We start from the raw sequence: 20,806 nt of genomic DNA on the forward strand, positions 1-20,806 counted from the left end.
CCTAAGCCACACTTTACCCTGCATTAGAGTATTGGTTTCCTTTAATCTCAGTTATACTGACAAGCAACCAAGGATCCTGTACAAGATTTGATTTTAGATTAGACGAGGTGAGATGCCTCCATCGCTGAATCCCTTTGTGGGATAAACATGGAAGCAGTGCAAGCCTTGAGTGATTGACAGCTGAAGGAACATCAATGCCACCACTTTATTAGGGCAAATCTGACTGAACACAGGACCCGAGTGACAAGTGTCCAAGGGGGTGTTGAGGAAGAGCATGTCTATGGTATACCTCACAGTGAGTGTTTCCCTCAGTGAACCGCAGCTTTGCAGCACTCATGTAGCACCAGACCATAACCATACATGACTACTACTCCCAAGTTAAAGTTGCATTTATATCCCTTGAGAAGATTTTGAAACGTGTACTCTTACGACTGTAAGATACAAATACTGTGTGTACTGTATGTACCTGAAGTGTGGGAGTTTAATGATCCAGTCAAACTTGTAGAAAACATTTAAGAGCTAAATGGGATAGAATGGATGGTGTATCAAAGAACAATGACTTGATGAGTTTGTCTCTGCGGTATCCTGATGACTACTAAAAAGTTCCCAGCCCTAGTTCGCCCTCTATGTGTCCTCTGTGCACCAAAATGTGTTTGCAAATGTAAAATTAGACTCCCATCACTTCTTCCCTGCAGCGTGGTTGCTGATGCTTACACGATGAAAGTGGATTGCAGAAGGGGGAGCAAAAAGGAGGAAGGTGTTGCTACCTGTACCGTACGGCGACAAGCGGAAGGATAGGAAAGGTCACCCCCAATGAACACAAAAAAACACATGCAGGCGCACTTTTGACAGGCTCTTTGTGTCATACTAATGACGATCATTATTCACTCATTCCCAAGGACGGCAGGGAAGTGGACACCGTGCTACCACTCAGTAATATTTGCCCTCGAATTGTGATGAAACCAGAATATTTAACATAATGCTTGTCTGCCACCCAAGAGACATTTCTATTGTTAAGTTGAAATTGAAGTTCTATTAGAAACCATTAGAGTCAAATGCATGTTTATGATAATAATATTAATTTACTGTAAATTAAATGTGTGGTCAGATTCCAGCCAGTTGGGTTCAAATCTCTGTGGTCATCACTGGGTGGAGGATACCACCCAAATGACTATCGCTGGCGGGAAGAGACCTCACTCCATTGTATCCCAACAACCGTCATTTGACACCACAAACAAGCGAAACCATTCCTGTCTGGGAATCTTCTTTTAGAGTATAAATACGCTGGATATTGCACCGAGTTCTCAGACTAGAACAGTCCTATGTAGTCTGATTATTGCACATGTGTCAAATTCATCAGTTTTTTTTTTCTCCAGCCAGTTTCATCAACAGGCAATGCACTTGGCAATGTACTTGAGGTCCTTCCTTGATCACCCGATTTAGCCCTCCATGGCACGAGTTTGACACCCCTGCACTATTGTTTGTCTCACCTAGCATTTGAGCTGATGAAGCCTGCTCGAATGCGAAGTGAGACAACCTGAACAGTCCAGTTGCGATTGATTCAATGCCCTGAGAAAACGCCAATGCTTAACTTTTATGCTAAATCGTCAGCACGCACATTTTCACACAGAATTCAAAGCAAAGCTGTCACTTTTCAAGTCACTTCTCTCATGTTGGAGCAAACACGTGTGCATTTCTGCTGACTCCAGCATGGTGATGGCTTTCACCAACCATGCGACCCATGTGGGTGACATCTTGCTGGCTTCCTGGGGTTTACCCACATCACATAGTTTGAGTGACAGGTGGGGTCAACCGGCAAGCATCTGATTTAGATGTCCTAGAGTCAGAGGGTTGCAATATGCAAACATCAGACATATGCCCGGCTCTTTGTCAGTATATTTGTCTCACCAAATCTTGTAATCAAAGTAATAACTCTTGTCACACATCGTGGTTACCCCACACCAATTCATTTTGTGGCCATTTGCTTTGTGGTTAGGGAGCTATGATTACACTGCCGTCCTTCTTTTACAACACAATAGCTGTGCACTGTTTTGAAGTGCAGCACACTTTGAAATACAGTAATTACAACTGGTGGAACGTGCACTTACTGATATTTTACTTCCATTGGCTATTTTTTAAATGTAAAGAAAATATTTTGTATTTGACACTGAAGTGTAATAATTAGTTCATAGCAAAAAATTAACTTGTATGGCAAATAATAAAGATTAAGCGTACCTCGGAGGTGGTTTTTTTTTGTTACAGTTTATATCAAGCATGATGCTGGAGAAAGCTTCTAGGTCCATTTTTCAAGATCTAAGGTTCTCAATTACTTTCTTTGACAGTCTCCCCAAAAGATAGCGATTTTTTTTTGTGCCTCTCATTTGCAAGTACATTATTCCCATGTTTATTGCGTTTAATTGGTTCCAGATCGGACCGTGAAATGGATTCCATGTTTGTGAATTTCATATTTTCATAGTTAGATTATTAAAGAAACTGACCTTCTCAATACATTTTTAACATTATTGGAGCCCTCTAGACATCTTATAACACCCCTATGTCACTTTTATGTCACCTTACTCAATATACAGTAGTAAGATATAATAAGAGTAAATATGTTATGTTCCTGGACACGGAAGCAGGAGGCAGGTGAGTGGAACTTGGGATTTATTAAGTCCAAAAGGTTGTAACAAAGGGCAATATTGTCAAAGCGGAGCACCATGGGAAACACACAAAAGGGAGCTGGCTTAAGGTGAGCGCTGCTGAACGCACAAACTATAAAGAGTACAGGAAAGCGGGGCAGCAACAAGTGTAGCGCGGCATATCGTAGGCAATAATCTGGCGTTCCTCAGCTGTCAGCTGTTGGCTTAAGTGCGAGATGAGGGTAATCAACCTAAGGTGCGTTCAGTAGCTCCACCTCCAGCCAGGAACAGAGGATCTGGAACGAGAAATAAACAGGGAGGAGACGGGGGCACAGAGCAAGGGCACCAGGATGTGACAAAATAAGCTATGTAAGACTTAAGTAAGACTTTTGCTTGTGTGGGTCGCAGACCGGAAATTACATTGTAGGTTCAAAGTTGAGTTTTAGCTGGGCGTGGGTTACTGTAGCAATACTGTTTTAATTAGGGGTTTTTATTCTGGATTATTTTGTTGTGAGATAATTCAGACCTACAATAAAACAAGAGTATGCCTCTTTTTGAGCCATAGAAAATGTTTGCCTGAAATGATGTTATACATCATCTGTTTAAGTGAAATGTAATGGCAATGATAATTGTTTAGTTTATTTCGAGCATGTATACAAGTTACATTGGAATACGTCACATAGTACAATCCCAGTCACGATTCCACATGTCCAAAAAAAACCAAAGCTTATTTCATCCTGCCTCCTCTTCGCTTCACACCAATTGCTAATACATTTCTTCACTTCCTATATTTCAAATGTCCCAATCTCAAAATTTGCCAATTTTGAAATACCTAACTGAATGATAAGGCAGTATAACAATGTGGTACAATAGCAGTGAAAGTTAATCACTGTGAATAAATTATATAACAGTCAACATATGTAATAATAACTGATGAACAGGTAAACATAGTTGGACGAGTGGTGAGTACAATGTAATAATTAAAGAATTCCTAATAATTTAATAATATATATATATATATATATATATATATATATATATATATATATATATATATATATATATATATATATATATATATATATATATATATATATATATATATAATATTAATATATAATAATTTCGAGTTGAATATACATTTAAATGTGTAATTAGTTTTCATATCCGGATGTGGTTGAAATCACCATATGAATTGCTAATGCTAATAGCTAGCACATGTATGGGATTTTCAATGTAAATTAGCATTTAGCTAGAACATTTGTTTTAATTCATTTCATATTTCTAGACATAATCGACATGCTTTATTCCGGAATGTTCAGTATAGTACTTTAACAGCTCTGAATAAACAGGATTTTTTTTATTGAGAACCTGCTAACTGCTGACCTAGCAAACCAAGTGTTAGCGAGAGTAGAACAGCATCCCCCCCCCCCCCCCCCCCCGCACCTCACTATTTGAGAAGCACTGTTCTTGACAGCGCAACAACATAACCACAACTAATTAAACAGATGTGGGATTTCCAGCAGACGTCTGTGAACCCCAATGAGACGCAGCCCTTTAGCTTTGACTTGACTAAAACGCAGTGAGAAACAGCTGCGGGTGTTCATTAAGGATTGGGAGAGCAGGACATTGTAGCTTACTAGGCCGCGGTTTGGATCATGCAGATGGGTCAGGATGAGCTTAGCATGTGAACTTGTTACGTAACTAAGTGCTGTCAGTGTCCTCAGGCCCAGCACATATGGAGAACTTTTCCCATATTTGGACAGCAGGGAAACAGTTTGAACAACATGCTGCATCACACATGTACAATATGGTCCTAATTTTCATTTTTTGTTTTTTTCAGGTTATTTCCTAGAGTTGCTGAACAGCTCGGCCATCACACTCCATGAGACGTTCACTTCCACCTGGGGCTTGCTCTACACCCAGAATTCTCAAGTGTTCACCGACCTCTACAAAGACTTGAGACTCTACTGCAGAGGTTCCAACATTAACCTAGAAGACGTGCTGAATGAATTCTGGAGCAGGCTTTTAGAGAAAATCTTCTTCCATGCAAACAAGCAGTATTCTATAGGTGCAGTAACTTTTCTCATTGTCGATCCAGTTTCAGAATTAAACCAATCCCGTCACTCAGATTGATGTGAATGCACGTATGTGTTGACTACAGGGGATGACTACCTGGAGTGTGTATCTAAACAACTGGAGACACTTCACCCTTTTGGGGAGACGTCGCGTGATCTCAAGATGAAGGTCACACGCACATTTGTGGCCGCTCGTTCCTTTGTTCAAGGACTGGTCGTCAGTGGAGAAGTGGTCCGCAAAGTATCCCAGGTAATACTTCCATACCAATACTTCCCTTTTCACATTGACCAGTCATAATCCCTGAAAACATCAGCACATTAACATATTCAGTTTCAACAGAAACTGTAATTATAGTTATTATTGCCTTGTTTTTCTACCCTGCATGCCGTCTCTTTTTACCGGTGTTGGTGAAAATGACTCTTAAACATTTTAGTGATGTCTAATCTCTGCTGCAGCTGATACTTTCTACTCACAACCTTATTTATGTGTTGCAGCATTCGTCTTTATGACTTGCTATAGCTTCTTATGAGAAAATGACCCTGTCTATGGCTGCAAATCAATAGTGCAGGGGCCAGACCGAGATGCAAAAACTTTTGGCGAACAAGGGACAAAGAAGACACTAATCCCTCATTTATCCCGGTTAATTGTTTCCAGAACAGACAGTGATAAGTGAATTTCAGATTTCCGAGAAGGATCCCTTCTTTATAAATGGAATAAAATTAAATTTAAAAATTATATAATTTAAAAAAATCCAAAAATTGTTACAACTATAATGATGGAAATGGTAATATTAATGATGATTATAATACTGGTGATAATAATAACAATAATAATGGTAATAATAATAAAGATTATAACAATAATAATAATAATGATAATAACAATATTAAAACGACAATAATAACAGGAGAGAACAAGACTGTGGAATGAACATGATTATATCTTATATACCTACTCCTTTTGGGCTTCTGATCAGATAGTTGAATACAATAAATAATAAATAATGAAAAGTTATATTTTGATTGATGTAAGAAATGCACTGTAATGTTTGATATATTTGCCCAAATTAAAAAAAAATATATATATATATATATTTTTTTTTTTTGTAGTTAAGGTATAGAAAACTTGTTTACGATCTTCTAAATACGGTTTTTAGCATTATTAGAGCCCTCTCAATGGGAAATAACAGCCATATAATCACCTTCACATTCTAAATATAGAATAATATGAAGTTAGAAGATAAGTTTATTATATAAAGTTGTTTGTCTCTTCAGTGCCAGTCACTTAGGAGTTAATTTAACTATGAGCTTCAACATATAGCAAAACTCAACTTAAATTGCAGTCCAGGAACGAAACTGCAACAATAAGCGGCACAGTCGATTCAAATAGTTTGCTGGCTAAAGAAGTAGAACATAGTATTGTTAGCTATGGGACGTTGAGTTTCATTCAGTCTATAGCAAGTCCTCCAGCCTTATTCAACACAAGATAAATTATTTCATCTCATAAAAAATATTTTATCAGTTTTCCCTATAGTATATCAATGAAATACTGTATAGTACTGTATAAACCGTATAAGCTTTCTTCCAGCGGCCTGTTAGACAAGCACTAACTAATCCATGTAGTCAAAAAGGTTGGGAGGCCCTTCTATAAATAACATTGCTACCACAAATATATCCCTAACCCTCAAGATGAACCTGATATGTGAATGTGCCAAAATATACACTTTGCAAAGATCTGGGGTAGGTTATTAGCAAGAAGGATGTGTGCACATGCATGCTCTGTGTTACTCATCCAGATCAATGTTGGTGGAAACGAGCAGCCCTATAAATATGGCCCCCGGCTCAGGGGAGTCATCCTTTACAACACCACTTAATGTCAACTCCCCCTCTGAAAAATGTCTTCAGGTCCACGTGGAGGGTTAATATCCCCCAAGAGAAATACTGTCCGCCGTGTATACGAAAGGAGTGAGGTTAAGATCAGAGGTAGACGAAGAAATCATTTTGGCTTGTAGAATTGGAGGAGGCCAGTATTGATGCGCTAGTGAAAAATATCTCCTGCCAGACACAAGGGCGAGGGGCTTGTCAAGAGTGCTGCCCCCCTGAGGAATATACACGGCATGTGGGAAAACTGTGGTGAATAATACAGCTATTTCCTTGATGAAATATTATAGGCCAAGCTTAAACGGAAAAAAACTGAAAAAGCGGTTGCTACTTGTGGTGCTAATAATGGATCATGTTTTTGTAATTTATGGAAATAAACTGACACAGGTCATCAGGATTCTGAGCATTTTCAGAGGTCACATTATCATAAACTCCATGATGTGTCCGATCCACCAGATGAGATCTAAACCAAGAAAGTAGCACCAATATGCGTTTTAAGGCATTCCAGTAAGATAGTGTGATTGATAGTATTGAAGGCAGCACTGAGATCTAGTAAAAATAATTGTGATGTCTAGTGCGTGATGTCATGCGAAACTCAAACAGTGATCTACGTATATTTCTAGAAAGGATACGAGCGCCTTCCTGTTAGGGTGGAGGTACATTAAACTGTCCAAATCATTTCCGGGACTTATTTGGAAATATTAAAGATGATGGACCAGAAATCGTTATTACAACTATTACTGACCACTCCGATTGAATCTTTTCTACTTTGTGGAGAGTGTTTTTGATAATGCCATCAGCCCCATGTTGATTTTAAATTTAACATTTTAATCCTATGCAGGGTTTTATTCTAACAAAACTCAGCAATACCAAGAGAATTCATTATTCTCACTGGTGTTCCATTATTAGCGTCATGTGTCTATTATTTCTTTGGTACGATTTTTGACTGATGGCAGTTTGTCTGCGCCGTGGGAAACTGAGTGATGTTATCATTAAACAAGACCGGCTAGGGAAATTGTGTCAATAATTAGCCTGGCTTTTTGGCAAATGACAAACTGTCATCTCAGCTCTCATGTCGGAGCAGGGGAACCTCCAGAAATGAGGTCACGACCAATTTACAGACTTACACTGATTCTTAAGACAGAATAAGTCATTTGACTGGTAATGTTATATGAACAATTTGTCTGTAATGGTGTCACTGTCTTCTTCAGCCTACAAACAGACAAAAGCATAGGATTAATGAGGCAGTGCATGAAGCAAGAGAAACATCATAAAAGTGCTTCTCACTTCTCTGTCAAAACAGCAGGCTCCTCACCGTCTCATAGCGCAAACAGCTTTGCTCTCTACCTGCTTTTCAGTGCCTTGATGATAGAGCTGCTATTATTTATTGCACCCCAGATAGGTACAATAGTTCTTTCTTCAATTCAATAGCATGTCTCGTTTTCTTCATCAAAATGGAAACCTTGTTTGGATCCACATTTTGCTTGACGGTGGCCATGTTTTTCAGTTACTGTTGATCAAATTCCCCTAAAAGTGTGCATCAAATTCCATGGTGGTAGCTGTGTGAGAAATGGCAATGCAACTTACAAGGTCAAACTTTGGGGTTTAATTTAAAAATCTAAATGTCTTTAGAGTATTAATTGCTTTGTTCATCACTTGAGGCTGCACCCATTTCTGTGTATGTTAGGGTTAAACCCAAAACATTATCACCAACTGTGAAAGAAGACACAAAGACGTGAGATATAGGCTTGCAAGGAGAGTGATCAGAGACTGTTCAGTAACATTCATCCAACCTACTCTGAAAAACAGTCCCTGCTCTCCTTCTTTTATTAAAGTTTAGGTGTGCCCTATTACATAGGTCTCAATCGTCTAAGGGAGGGGGAACAGTTCACACGGTTGAGACTGGTTTCAACATCAAGCAAGCATATTTTGAGAAAGCAAAGCAGAGACAGATAGTTCAAGGACATCAAGAGAAAGCAAAGAGAAAGCAGTGTCTAAAGGAATGTGATGCTCTATGCAAGCGTGTGTTCTATGTGCATGTAATAGTAACTTGGATAATATGAAGAATAATATGTGCATGTGATTACATGATATAATATGAAGAATGTGATTACATGATATTAACTTGGATAATATGAAGCAAGCTTATTAAATGTGAGTACATGATATATACAGTTTTATTCCAACAGTGTACAATAACTTTTCCAGGCATTTCTCCCGCTTGGATATGGGAGTGGAGGAAGTAGGCCATGAGCCATCTGAGGCGTGTGAATCAGCTCATTCAATCACACAATAAGCATAGGTCATGTTTGGATCCTTACTAATTATGCTCAGAGAGAGGCAGCGTGGGTTGGGATGGGCACCGGGACAGGTATAAACTGCATGTTGCTGAGGGACGGTAAGAACAAAAATGTGTGGCTTGTTTTTTTGCAATCTGTAGAAATTTTAGAATCCATTTTAGAATCAAGTTAGAAAAGTGGTTAGAGGGTTTTTTTAGGGGACTATATAGTCAAAGTAGGTGTCTCACATGACAATGCAATGTCAGCTGACTCATGCTCATTTAACCATTTTTATTCTTTAAAATGCTTAATTTGGGCCAAAAATCTTAAAAAAAAAAATCTTACATATGCATAATTTTGGAATAGGCTGTAGTCAACCACAAAACAGTGATGAAATATTATTACATTTTTGAAAAATTATGATAAGAGTGAGGAAGCGATGTGTGATGGCTGTGAATGTATTGAACTGGAACACATTTTGTTTTTCACCCTCAATTCCGGAAGGCAAGTCTGGCATTGCTCATTTAATTGAGCAATTGCGTATTTAACTGCAGGTGTTGACTTGTAGGCGTTTGAAATAAATGCATACAAAACAAGATTTTTTCCTAACAAGGAACCTGTGATCATTTGTAACAGTCTTTCTTTCACTGTTCTGAATGAGACGTACAGTAATTATGTAATAAAAACTCAGTTAGCACTGCAAATATCCTCTTCTTCATCCTTCCTGACCAATGATTCCCAGCATTAATATGTATGAGGGAGGGAACCAGATTAAGGAACGTCTTCTCTCGAAATACCATCCACATCACCCTGAGCTTTCAAGCCTTTAACTCCTCTGCCAATTTTTCTTGCTTGAACTTTTAAAGCTGCTCAAACATTCTGCATCTCTCATTTTTTCAGACTTCTAAACTTTCCCTTCATTCCACTGCTGTGTCTCAGCATAAAAAAAGAAAAAAGTATTTGTCTGACTCATCCCTGGCTTGTGACTGGCAGGGCAAGGATGGAAGGAAAGAAGGGGTTGGAGTGAGGATGTGACTCATGTCTCATATGATTTTAGATTAAGGATGGAAATGTGTGTTTTTCATTTCTGCGTCACTTATCGTTATACTTTCTCTGCAATGACTTCCTATCTCTAGCTGATTGTTACACCTTCACAAACCTGTTGAGATTATATTAAATATGTCTACTATACTACGACTAAGTCAAATCAAAATGATAAAATCTCCCACATCCCAAAAACATGCTAGGTTAATTGGTTACTCTAAATTGTCCATAGGTATGAATGTGAGTGTGAATGGTTGTTTGTCTATATGTGCCTTGTGATTGGCTGGCCACCAGTCCAGGGTGTACCCCGCCTCTTGCCCGAAGACAGCTGGTAGAAAATGAATGAATATTTATCAATGTTAATTTTTTTTGCTTGAAATTGTCTCCTCAATGTTATAGCTATCATAAATATTTTTGTTTATTTTTATTTCTGCAATATTATTGCTTTTTTGATTTCCTCATATATTTGATGACAAAGAGTCACCTCACAAATTAGTATGCATAAAAGTTTGTGAGTAGTATTTACACAAGTCTGTTTTAAATGAAGTTCACCTCTCATTATATTTCCCATCTGTCTTTGAACATTTTTTAAGTTTGGTGGCAGCAAATGATTTCCTGCTTTAAATTTCACCGGATCCATAAATGTGACTTTAAAAACAGCCCGATACCCAACATTATTTATTGTCCTCGGCGTTCATGTGCATTCACGACTGACTCGAAACAGTTCATGTTAGGAGTTCCACAACCTGGCTGTTCTTGGGATGTAGGAGGAGAGATGACACTGGGTGTTAGACTTGGGAATATTTACTATTCGCAGAAGATCGAGTTATGCGTGCATTTGTTGCTTCGTCAGGTAGGATTCGAGTTATTTCAATGGATGGTTTCCCTGAAGAAGTGTCTGTAAAAAGTGCAAAGGGATGCAACTTTTCTCTTGTTTTTTTTCTTCCAGTGGAAGAATTCTTGCTGTAAGTGGTTCCTCAATTTTTAATAATCGAAGGGCTTTCCTCTGCACAATAGGAGAAGCATACACCATATGTGGTTGTCTGTATGCCTTGTAGATGGTGGGTCTTTTCTTAGTCCTTTGATACAAGTTAAGGTGTTGGTATTAACGACCCTAAGGAGAGTAATGCTTTTCATTGGTATCAGCTTCATTTTCATGAAGCGGAGAGGAGACTGATTCTGCTCTCGTTTCCTGCTGATGATCATCTCCTTGATTTTTCTGACATAGAAAGTGAGGCACCTGTCAGAAGTCCATTTTGTAATGGCATCCAAGTCTCGCTGCAGGCTTTCTGCTGATATGCCTCTGAGCTTTGGATTTTTAATGCTAACATGAAGAATTGAATTATCTGCAAACAGGTGGGGGTCGTTCTCTAAGTATGAAGCTAGGTCATCAATATGAATCAGGAAGAGTAATGGACCAAGTACACTCCCTTGGGGTACACCAGCAGATAGATGTAATGCTGAAGATGTAAATCCATCGAGAACAACAACCGGGCAATGTAAGTCTCCATGAATGCCAAATGACATTAGTTCTGACAGAAGGCCTCAGTGTCACACGATCAGATGATTCCTTTATATCTAATGCGAGAACTCAAATGTCTTATTGGGAGTCGCATTATTCTACCACTAAATGATGTAAGAATGCATATCAATTGGAGATCTCTTTGCACAGAATCTATACCCGCATACCCGGAATGTTTTCATATATAGTCACAAATGAAACCTTCCGTGACTTTGGAAATTCTGAAAGTTTTGGGAGCAAGCTCAGGTGCACAGTGTTTTAGTACTGGTGCTGAGATCTCATCTGGGCCATTGGCCTTAGAGCCCAAGGGAACTGAGTTTTTTGAGAATGTTTTGGGGCCTGAATTTCAAGGTACAGAGGGTTTCACTAGTTTTTAGGGTGAAGCTTGGGGGACATTGTCATCGGTGTCATGGAGATGCGCATTTGTAGTGTGTATAACTTTTGGAAGTAATTAATATACAGCAATAAGACTGCACAATGCGAGTGTTATGGAGGTATTATGAAGATTAGTTTTCAACTACTTTTGTCTCTATGAATATTTGTGCTGATGTCATCTAATAAGTGATATGATTGCTTTGTCTCGTCATTGCACTCTTTCTGGGCAGATCTGTATCTATATTCAAGATTTCCCAAAAAAATATTTTTTGAGGGTGGAAACTTAGATACACAACTACTGTTTTGAAGACTGAAGTAGTATTATCAGACGGGTTGCGTACTTTTATCTGGTCACACATGTGCAAGTGCCAACAATATCAGTGTAAATAATAAGGGGTTCTGTATCTATACATCATATATATCCATTCATACAATAATTTACTTTGTAAACTTTTTTCAAGTTAAAAAAAATTATATTTAAGGTGTGGTGGCTGGTATTTTGTGTTGGTGTTGTGCCAGGATGAATTAGTTCATGTAGCGGAAACCCTGGTATTTAAAGATTCTACCATTTGCTGTCCACCGTTATCATTATTGCTGTCCTACTTCCAGTGTATATTTATCAAACGCTCGATTCTAGGTGTGACTTTACACTTGGAAGCGTTGTTTCCCAAAAAAGCATTAGACCGGCCCACATGTCAGCTTAAGAGAGAAGCTTTGTATGCATAACTGAGCTTCTTCCATCCCTCGTTTTCCCTCTCTTCGTGTCCCTCACACTCACTTCCTGAGGTTTTGTATGCATAGCTGTACTCTCTTGTGAGCAGAGCTTACTGGTCTTAACCCAGTTTCACTGTTCACGCAAGAAGGCCTTTTCCTGCAGCCTTGTGGGATAGAATGATGGGTTCAGTGGATGGATGGGGCTGAGCATACTTGTATGAATGTCGGAGCTTTTCATCACTTGTGGAACCAAGGCAAAATCTCACATAGTGGTTTCCATGGGAACTACCACTATGAACATGTGTTTGGAAGGTCACACCACTTTTGTGTGCTGTGACTCAAATGATGTTTATGTGTTACTTTTACTGTCTCAATGCTTTACCAACAGTGGCTCATGTATGTTTGGCTGCAACTGCAATTGTCCCATTGTTCTCCCTTCATCCTCTCACAGGTGCAGCTGAGCCAGGAGTGCATGCGAGCCATCATGAAGATGACTTACTGTCCCCATTGCCGAGGTATGGCCTCTGCGAGACCTTGTGCCAACTACTGCAGCAATGTCCTGAAGGGCTGTCTGGCCAACCAGGCTGACCTTAACACAGAGTGGCGGCACCTGGCAGGTAATGGCAACACACATACAGTACATTGGAACCTAGGGTTTTCGATAAATTGTTGGAAAAGGTCAGACGGAAACCAAAACATACGAAAACTGAATCAATATTTCCAATAAGAAATGAAGTAAATCAAATTAATATGTTTCATCCATCCATCCATTTTCTATGCCCCTTGGGGTCTGTCCCAGCGGCGGGGTACACCCAGGACTGGTCACCACCCAATCACAGGGCACATGTAGACAATTAACCATTCACACCCACATTCATACCTATAGACAATTTGGATTCACCAGTTAACCTAACATGCGTATTTTTGGAATATGGGAGGAAACCAACGTAGCTGGAGAAAAACCACGCAAAATATCATCACAAAACACATTTAATAGAAAATAATTATAGTTTTACATGCAGAAAGCCAAACAAAAATATATATTAATGACAAATAAAATGGACAAATGAAAATGTTTGCTCTTTTACCCTGCACCCGTGTTTTTCCATCTGTTTTTTTTTTTCCAAAATATTACGTTTCCTTCGCATAATATTGTTTTCAATATATTTTTCCCAACCAAATTTTCCAAAATGTACAACTTCATTCATTACGACTTTAGAAAATAAAATCTATACACGTCTAAAAATTACATTGTAGTGTTTTCCTCAGCTTATGACTTTATTCATGACTTTATTTAATTTATAAAATTACAACTTTTTTCGCCATCAGATGGCAACTTTTTTATTGTATTACTGTGACGTTATTCTCCGATTATTGTAACTTTCTCCTAGCTTTCTCCCAACCTAATTTTCAATTTTTTACACCTCATAGTACATTTTTTGGACAAATATAACAGTGACAACAAAAATAGCCCTCAAGAATGCAATGTTTGGTTATTATCAAGAAAGCCATGGAAGTCAAATTAAACACTTATGAGCTATTTTGTTCATCACTATACCTGTCCAAACAAACCTTTAGTTGTACCAGGCATTACAATGGATCAACAAACTGAAGAAACAAGGGTGGTCTAATTAACATAACAATATTTGGTCTCGAAAAATTTATGAAATCTCCTTCAAAACCGGTCAGTTAAATCCGCCTCCTTTAAATCCTCATACATTGCTACAGGTTCTATAGTGTTTCTCACGTTCTATATTGAACATTATAAGCACAGTGTGCTTGAACGCTTCATCGGCGCATGTCGCACAGTGCTTTATAAAAGGACAAAAGGAGACTCATCATGCTGTGTGCATTCTATGAATAAATAAACCAACCACACACACATAATGAAGATGATTAAATAATTCCCTTTACTGGAATCTGTCTATAGTGTCCCAACCTTAAAAGAAGCAGCACATGCATTTTGGGACCTTGATATGCGAGCCAACAGGCTAACATTTTTGTCGAAAAGAAAAGCGATGTATCACGATTATGCTTCCATCGTACCCCACACGTGAAATGTGGTTAACCCTGAACTATAAACCCTGTTCTTTATAGAAACTATGATGCAAGTGGCCGGCCGCTTCGATGGACCTTCTGGTGTGGATGTCGTGGTCCTCTCTCTGCCCTCCCGCATATCAGAAGCTATGCTCACCATGACGGACAATATCGAGTCCATCAACAGCAAGGTCAGAACATTCTTGGGTCATGGACATTTTAGATGATTTGTTTTTACAGCCCCAGAGGATACAAATAGGGAACAACCTGTAACACTGAGTCTCATTCATCCATTAAAATGCACATTGCACAGTGACAGAACTGTACATGTATATTTCAGTGTGGCAAAATAACAAATACTCCAATGTAGCCTTTTATAGAGCAAGGGACCAGATTTTGGTTATTCGAGAATAATATATTATAATAATTATAATAATATAATATATTAATATATTATCATAATATTTACATATCTTATCAATCATATTGATCGTAATACTGTTGGCAAATATTGCAACACGACCACCTCTGCAGTTGTAGGAAAAGGGTTATCATTTTTATTTAATACAGCACTTATATAGACCCCATGAACAATAACAGTGATGCGGATTCCCAGAATTCAAGAGACAAGGAACTAATTGTTTTGGCAGAACATCTTTGATTTCGATCAGTCAATTCGAACACCTTTGCAACAAACAAGCCCTCTTGAGTTCAATTAGAGAGCCCCAAATTTACAATAGTTTCCCCTTTTTAGGGGTCCCAAACCCCCCCAAAATACAATATAATAAAGATAAAATAAATTGCCTTGAATTTCTGTATTTCAATCCGTGCCCTATGAAGGGTTGACAAGTACATCAAACAAAAGGATAGTTCATGTCAAGTCAAGTCAACCCTGTTAATAAGTTGTAGGTCTTAATAATTCATTCATTCCTCACGAGGGTCGCCGGGGTTGCTGGAGCCTATCCCAGCTGTCTTTGGGCGAGAGGTGGGGTACACCCTGGACTGGTGGCCAGCCAATCACAGGGCCCATATAGACAAACAACCATTCACACTCACATTCATACCTATGGACAATTTGGAGTGGCCAATTAACCTAGCATGTTTTTGGAATGTGGGAGGAAACCGGAGTACCCAGAGAAAACCCACGCATGCACGGGGAGAACATGCAAACTCCACACAGAGTTGGCCCAGGGTGGAATTGAACCCTAGTCTCCTAGCTGTGAGGTCTGCACGCCAACCACTCGTCTGCTGTGCCGCCCGTCTTAATAATTGGCATTTAAAAAAAATATTTTTTAACATCCCAATTGATCCCATATGATACCTATGATAACCTGATCACAGTGGAAGGAAGTTGAAATTGATCAGAAAAATTGGTCTTTGATGATGGCGAATTAGAGACAAATGAAAGTAAATGACATTTCAGAGAAAAGATAGTTATGCCAATGCATTCCACTTAAATTTCATTCGGACATTCAATTTGATGGCATTATAGTATATTTTTTATGTACAATAACACCTCCCAGATCCTTCCTTCTGTCTTTTCTAAAAATATATCCATGCATGTTCATTGCAGCTGCTGGACAGGAGCGGGACAGCCATGTTTGCTGTCAGTCAAATAAAGTCAATATTACAACTGCGAAGTAGATGCTCTAATTGTTCTCATTTAAGGGTCATGCTCCCAGATCATTTTGGCTTGTTTAAGTCACATGGGTGCAATGAAAATGTTGTTTTGAAAAGTAAACAATCCCATACACAAAATGTAGGTCAGTGCGTTGTACGCTCATCGGCACCTGTCGACTCGATGCAGTCTGCATGCAGCTAGGGTTCCTCCTACACTAAAAGTGCTACATCATGTCTGTGTGATCCCAAATTTTGCCCAAGTTTTTGCACATAGACAGCATGCACTTGGACCGATTGCTTCTTTCACGATACCCATTGCATGTTTCCACAGTCGATTAACCTAAACCAGGGGTCTCAAACTCAATTTACCTGGGGGCCACTGGAGCTAGGGTCTGGGCAAGGCTGGGCCGCATCAGGTTTTCAAAAAAAAAAAAACGCATTTATTAAAAACAGAAAAATATACAAACTTTTTCAGTGCTTTGGTTCAGATTTTCTACAATAAAAGCTCTGATAAAACATTCCACTGTTCTCAAATATCTTAATTTTTATTTTTCTGCACAAAATAAGATGAAAAATAAATAAACAAATCAAGAATAAAGAAAATCAATCAGTAATAAATAAATAAATATAATAAAACAGCAAATAATAAAAACTTAAGAAACCACATACTATAGTTGGTGGGTAGACAAATTATTTTTTTCAGATTAAAATGAACAAAGCATTATTAGAGCCCTGTAGACATGACAAAACACGACTATAGTCACATTTATACTCTTTTTATTTACAACATATTGCGCAACTGCAGGGTATTGAGACACATGCTAACTCGCAAACTAGAGAGCTAGCGACCTAAACGGTAGCCTTCAAGTTATTTCCTTTAAACTTAAACAGCCAAAAACTTACCACTTCCACACGGATAGGGAGGATAACTATTAACAGTTAGTATTTAACCTTTAACATGAACATCATGGGTACATGATACCATACAGCATCCATATCAAACTTGCGCGGGCCGCACTAACATTAAACTTTCATATCAAGGCAGGGGCCTCAAACTAGTGTCCTGCGGGCCACATTTGGCCCGCGGGCCGCTTGTTTGAGACCGCTGACCTAAACATTTATGGCTGATTGTCATCGATACCCGAGGCTGCTACCGCCACAGACGAATCGTTCGCTTGTCTAACTGGATGTTATCGTTCACGACCGTCATTTAAACCATGCAAACTTTTATGACCCTGCCTTGTAAAACCAGCAGAATCAAGAATCGTTACGAAACGCAATCAAACCAAGGAATGAGAATCAGAACCCTATTGTTTACCTTCTCTTCCTTAAAAGCAAATCACAGACAGTAGACACAGCGTGTGTTAAGGATGTGTTCCTGTACCTGAAAGCCATTTCCACCCCTCTGTTTAACAACCTATTTCCTCTTCCGACACTTCAATCTGCGACAAGCCATGGTTAGATTTAAGGTGGCAGACACGACTGGAGGCTTAAGACAAGATTTTTTTTTTTATGTGAAGGTTCAAAAACTGGAGGCTATCCTAAGAAGGGCAGATTGCCAGATGACAGATTGACTGCAGTCTGACAGTATTCCCAGGGCTCCATTTATATAATCCACATGGGGATCTAGTATTACAGAACTGTGGTCTGAAATACTCATGGGACCATGCAAATAAGCAGCGCCACAGTTTGGAGTGGCTTTGATGCGTGTCTATAATAGCTCAAGTCCACATTGTGTTCCCTTGATGCAGTATTTTCTACTGATAATTAATTAAAGGTTAGCCAGTAAAGTCATATTATTTCATGTTATGCTTACTACCATTGAAAATTAAATATCTGAAGCCATATGCTTACACTTCATTATATACAGTATTTAAAGCAACAATGTGTTGTGGATATCGGTCCATATTGGCATAATACTGACATTATGCCAATATAATACTGATGTTATCCCAATATGGACCAATAATATTGGACATCCACAACAAATTGTTGCTTTAATAATACTGATATTATGCCAATATGGACCGATAACATAGGACATCCACAACATATTGTCGCTTTAAGTACTTTTATTTTAAGTACTTGGGGTCAACAATTCAGAACAACGGAGATCGTGAAAAGGAAGCGAAGAAGCGTGTGTAGGGAGGATGGAATGGGTGGAGAAAAATGTCAAGCATGATGATGTGTGATTCACATTGGGAGTGACCAGGATGGATAGGATCAGGAACGAATCTGCCTTGGAGATAAAGTCAGACAGGCCAGACTGAGATGGTTTGGACATGTCCAGAGGAGAGATAGTGAATATAAGGGTGGAAGGATGCTGCGTTTAGAGCTGCCCTGTTTAATTTTCTGTGTCCTTTTGCAGTTGTTCCAGGCGTGTGGCAGCCTCCGAGAAAAAACAAGCAGCAGCACAGAAGCGGACGTCTTTCCAAAGGATGAAAAGACGACAACGGAGGACAGGTCGGCAAGCAGTGCGAACAAACTTGGCCGTCTGGTGAGTTGAAAACTATTAGACTGTTATTGCTCTCTGAAGGCTGAGTCTGGCCGGTATCTCGGGATGTTTTATGGCGCAGAAAGCAGCACTCTGCATGGACAATTAAATCCTTTTCAATGTTTATTTCACCTTTAAACTCATGAGGTCATTAGATGGGAATTAATGTTTTGGTGTGATGAAGAAAGAATATTTCTTGTTCCCATGTTTGAATGGAACGTCATGATGGGGATTTGGGGACAACGAAATAGAAAAGACCATCTGCTTTCCTTTACTGTTCTCCAGGTGACTGATGTAACCGTGAGACTCAGGGACATGCAGCCATATTGGATTTCTCTTCCAAAAATGCTCTGTAGCGACAGAGTGGCCACCGGTGCAGGCGCTGAAGACAGGTGCTGGAATGGCATGACTCGGGCCAGGTATGCAATAGAAGCTTTACCTCAGGCATTACGGCTCTCTCTTAAATGCTCTCTAAGCTTTAAAACCTAGCTCTGTAGCAGCGAGTGGGGATTTAGTGGGCTTGCAAGAACCATTTAACCCTTTAGATTTAAGGTGGTTCACCTTTTAATGAGGTAACCTGCTTTACATTCTGTTCAAGTTATTAGGTCAAACTACAGAATCACCTAAAGGCCCAGGAATAATCTTTTTTTTAAGTGCATAGGATTTTTTAAAAAGTTTTTTTAATCGTGTCATACAGAGTAATCTCTATAACGACCAGGCACATTCACATACAATTTGTTATAATGAAATTAGTCCCATAGGAAATAATATAAATAATCTGTTGCTTGGGGCTGCACGGTGGACAAGTGGTTAGCCACACAGCAAGGAGACCCGGTACGATTTCCATTGGGCATTTCTGTGTGGAGTTTGCATGCTAGGTTAATTGGCGACTCCAAATTGTCCATAGGTATGAATGTGAGTGTGAATGGTTGTTTGTCTATATGTGCCCTGTGATTGGCTGCCGACCAGTCCAGGGTGTACCCCACTTCTTGCTCGAAGACAGCTGGGATAGGCTCCAGCAACCCCCGCGACCCTTGTGAGGAATGAATGAATTATTAAGACCTACAACTTATTAACAGGGTTGACTTGACTTGACATGACCTATCCTTTTGCATACCCGCAACCCTTGTGAGGATAAGCGCTATAGAAAAAGAATGGATGGTATCTGTTGCTCAACTCCAAATTGTCCATAGGTATGAATGTCACAGGCGGGGTACACCCTGGACTGGTGGCCAGCCAATCACAGGGCACATATAGACAAACAACCATTCACACTCACATTCATACCTATGGACAATTTGGAATCGCTAATTATCCTAACATGCATGTTTTTGGAGAAAACCCACAATGCTGCCTGAGCGGGGAATCGAACCAGGTCTCCTAGTTGTGTGGCCTGCACGCTTTTAAAAAGTCACCAAAAAAAATCACAACACAGAAGGATTGAGTCAAACAGAGCTGTAAATTTTCAGTGTTGTTGCCCTCCTTTTACACTGTATATAATGTATACGGTGTAAAAAAGTGTTATTCATGCGTTCTAGGTATCTTCCTGAGGTCATTGGCGACGGTCTCGCGAGCCAGATCAACAACCCTGAAGTGGAGATTGACATCACTAAGCCCGACATGACAATAAGGCAGCAGATAATGCAGCTGAAGATCATGACACACCGACTGAAGAATGCTCTCAACGGCAACGACGTGGACTTCCAAGACACCAGTGAGTCCATCTTGCCATTGCTATTCCATACACTTGTTAAGAGAGGTTTTATAGAATTATATACATATATATGATATATTAGCTGCAGGAGCGGAACAAGCAACACTATAGTATGATGGATTACATGCAATTCTATACCCCTGTAAACAACAGCCACCATAATAAAAATGCAAGGAGGGTTAAAGTAATGCAATAAAACTACTACTGTATGTGAAGAGTGAAAGCTGAGAGAAGCAGACAAAAGAAGATGTTACCAAACAATTCACCGTTTCATTTGTAAACAGGGGAGCAGGGTGAGTAACAAAGCCTTATTGTCACCCAGCATCAGCCTCTTTTGGGCTTTTCACAGTAACACTCTCTCCAGCTGTCTCTCTGCAAAGCCTAAACAGGAGATTTAGCAACTCAAGTT

General features: G+C 39.3%; 1 protein-coding gene across 1 annotated transcript in view; it reads left to right on the forward strand.

Moving 5' to 3' along the window:
- The window catches only part of LOC131125739 (glypican-1-like), a 92,469-nt gene that overhangs the window by 66,928 nt on the left and 4,735 nt on the right, over window positions 1–20,806 (forward strand). Inside the window, exons 3-9 of the mRNA XM_058067570.1 lie at window positions 4,483–4,710; window positions 4,804–4,967; window positions 12,984–13,149; window positions 14,630–14,760; window positions 18,558–18,686; window positions 18,969–19,102; window positions 20,222–20,397. Of these exons, the coding sequence (XP_057923553.1) occupies window positions 4,483–4,710; window positions 4,804–4,967; window positions 12,984–13,149; window positions 14,630–14,760; window positions 18,558–18,686; window positions 18,969–19,102; window positions 20,222–20,397 (1,128 nt within the window). The remainder of the gene's footprint in view (window positions 1–4,482; window positions 4,711–4,803; window positions 4,968–12,983; window positions 13,150–14,629; window positions 14,761–18,557; window positions 18,687–18,968; window positions 19,103–20,221; window positions 20,398–20,806) is intronic.

This window comes from Doryrhamphus excisus, chromosome 3, assembly GCF_030265055.1.
Source record: "Doryrhamphus excisus isolate RoL2022-K1 chromosome 3, RoL_Dexc_1.0, whole genome shotgun sequence".
In the NCBI taxonomy this organism is placed as follows: domain Eukaryota; kingdom Metazoa; phylum Chordata; class Actinopteri; order Syngnathiformes; family Syngnathidae; genus Doryrhamphus; species Doryrhamphus excisus.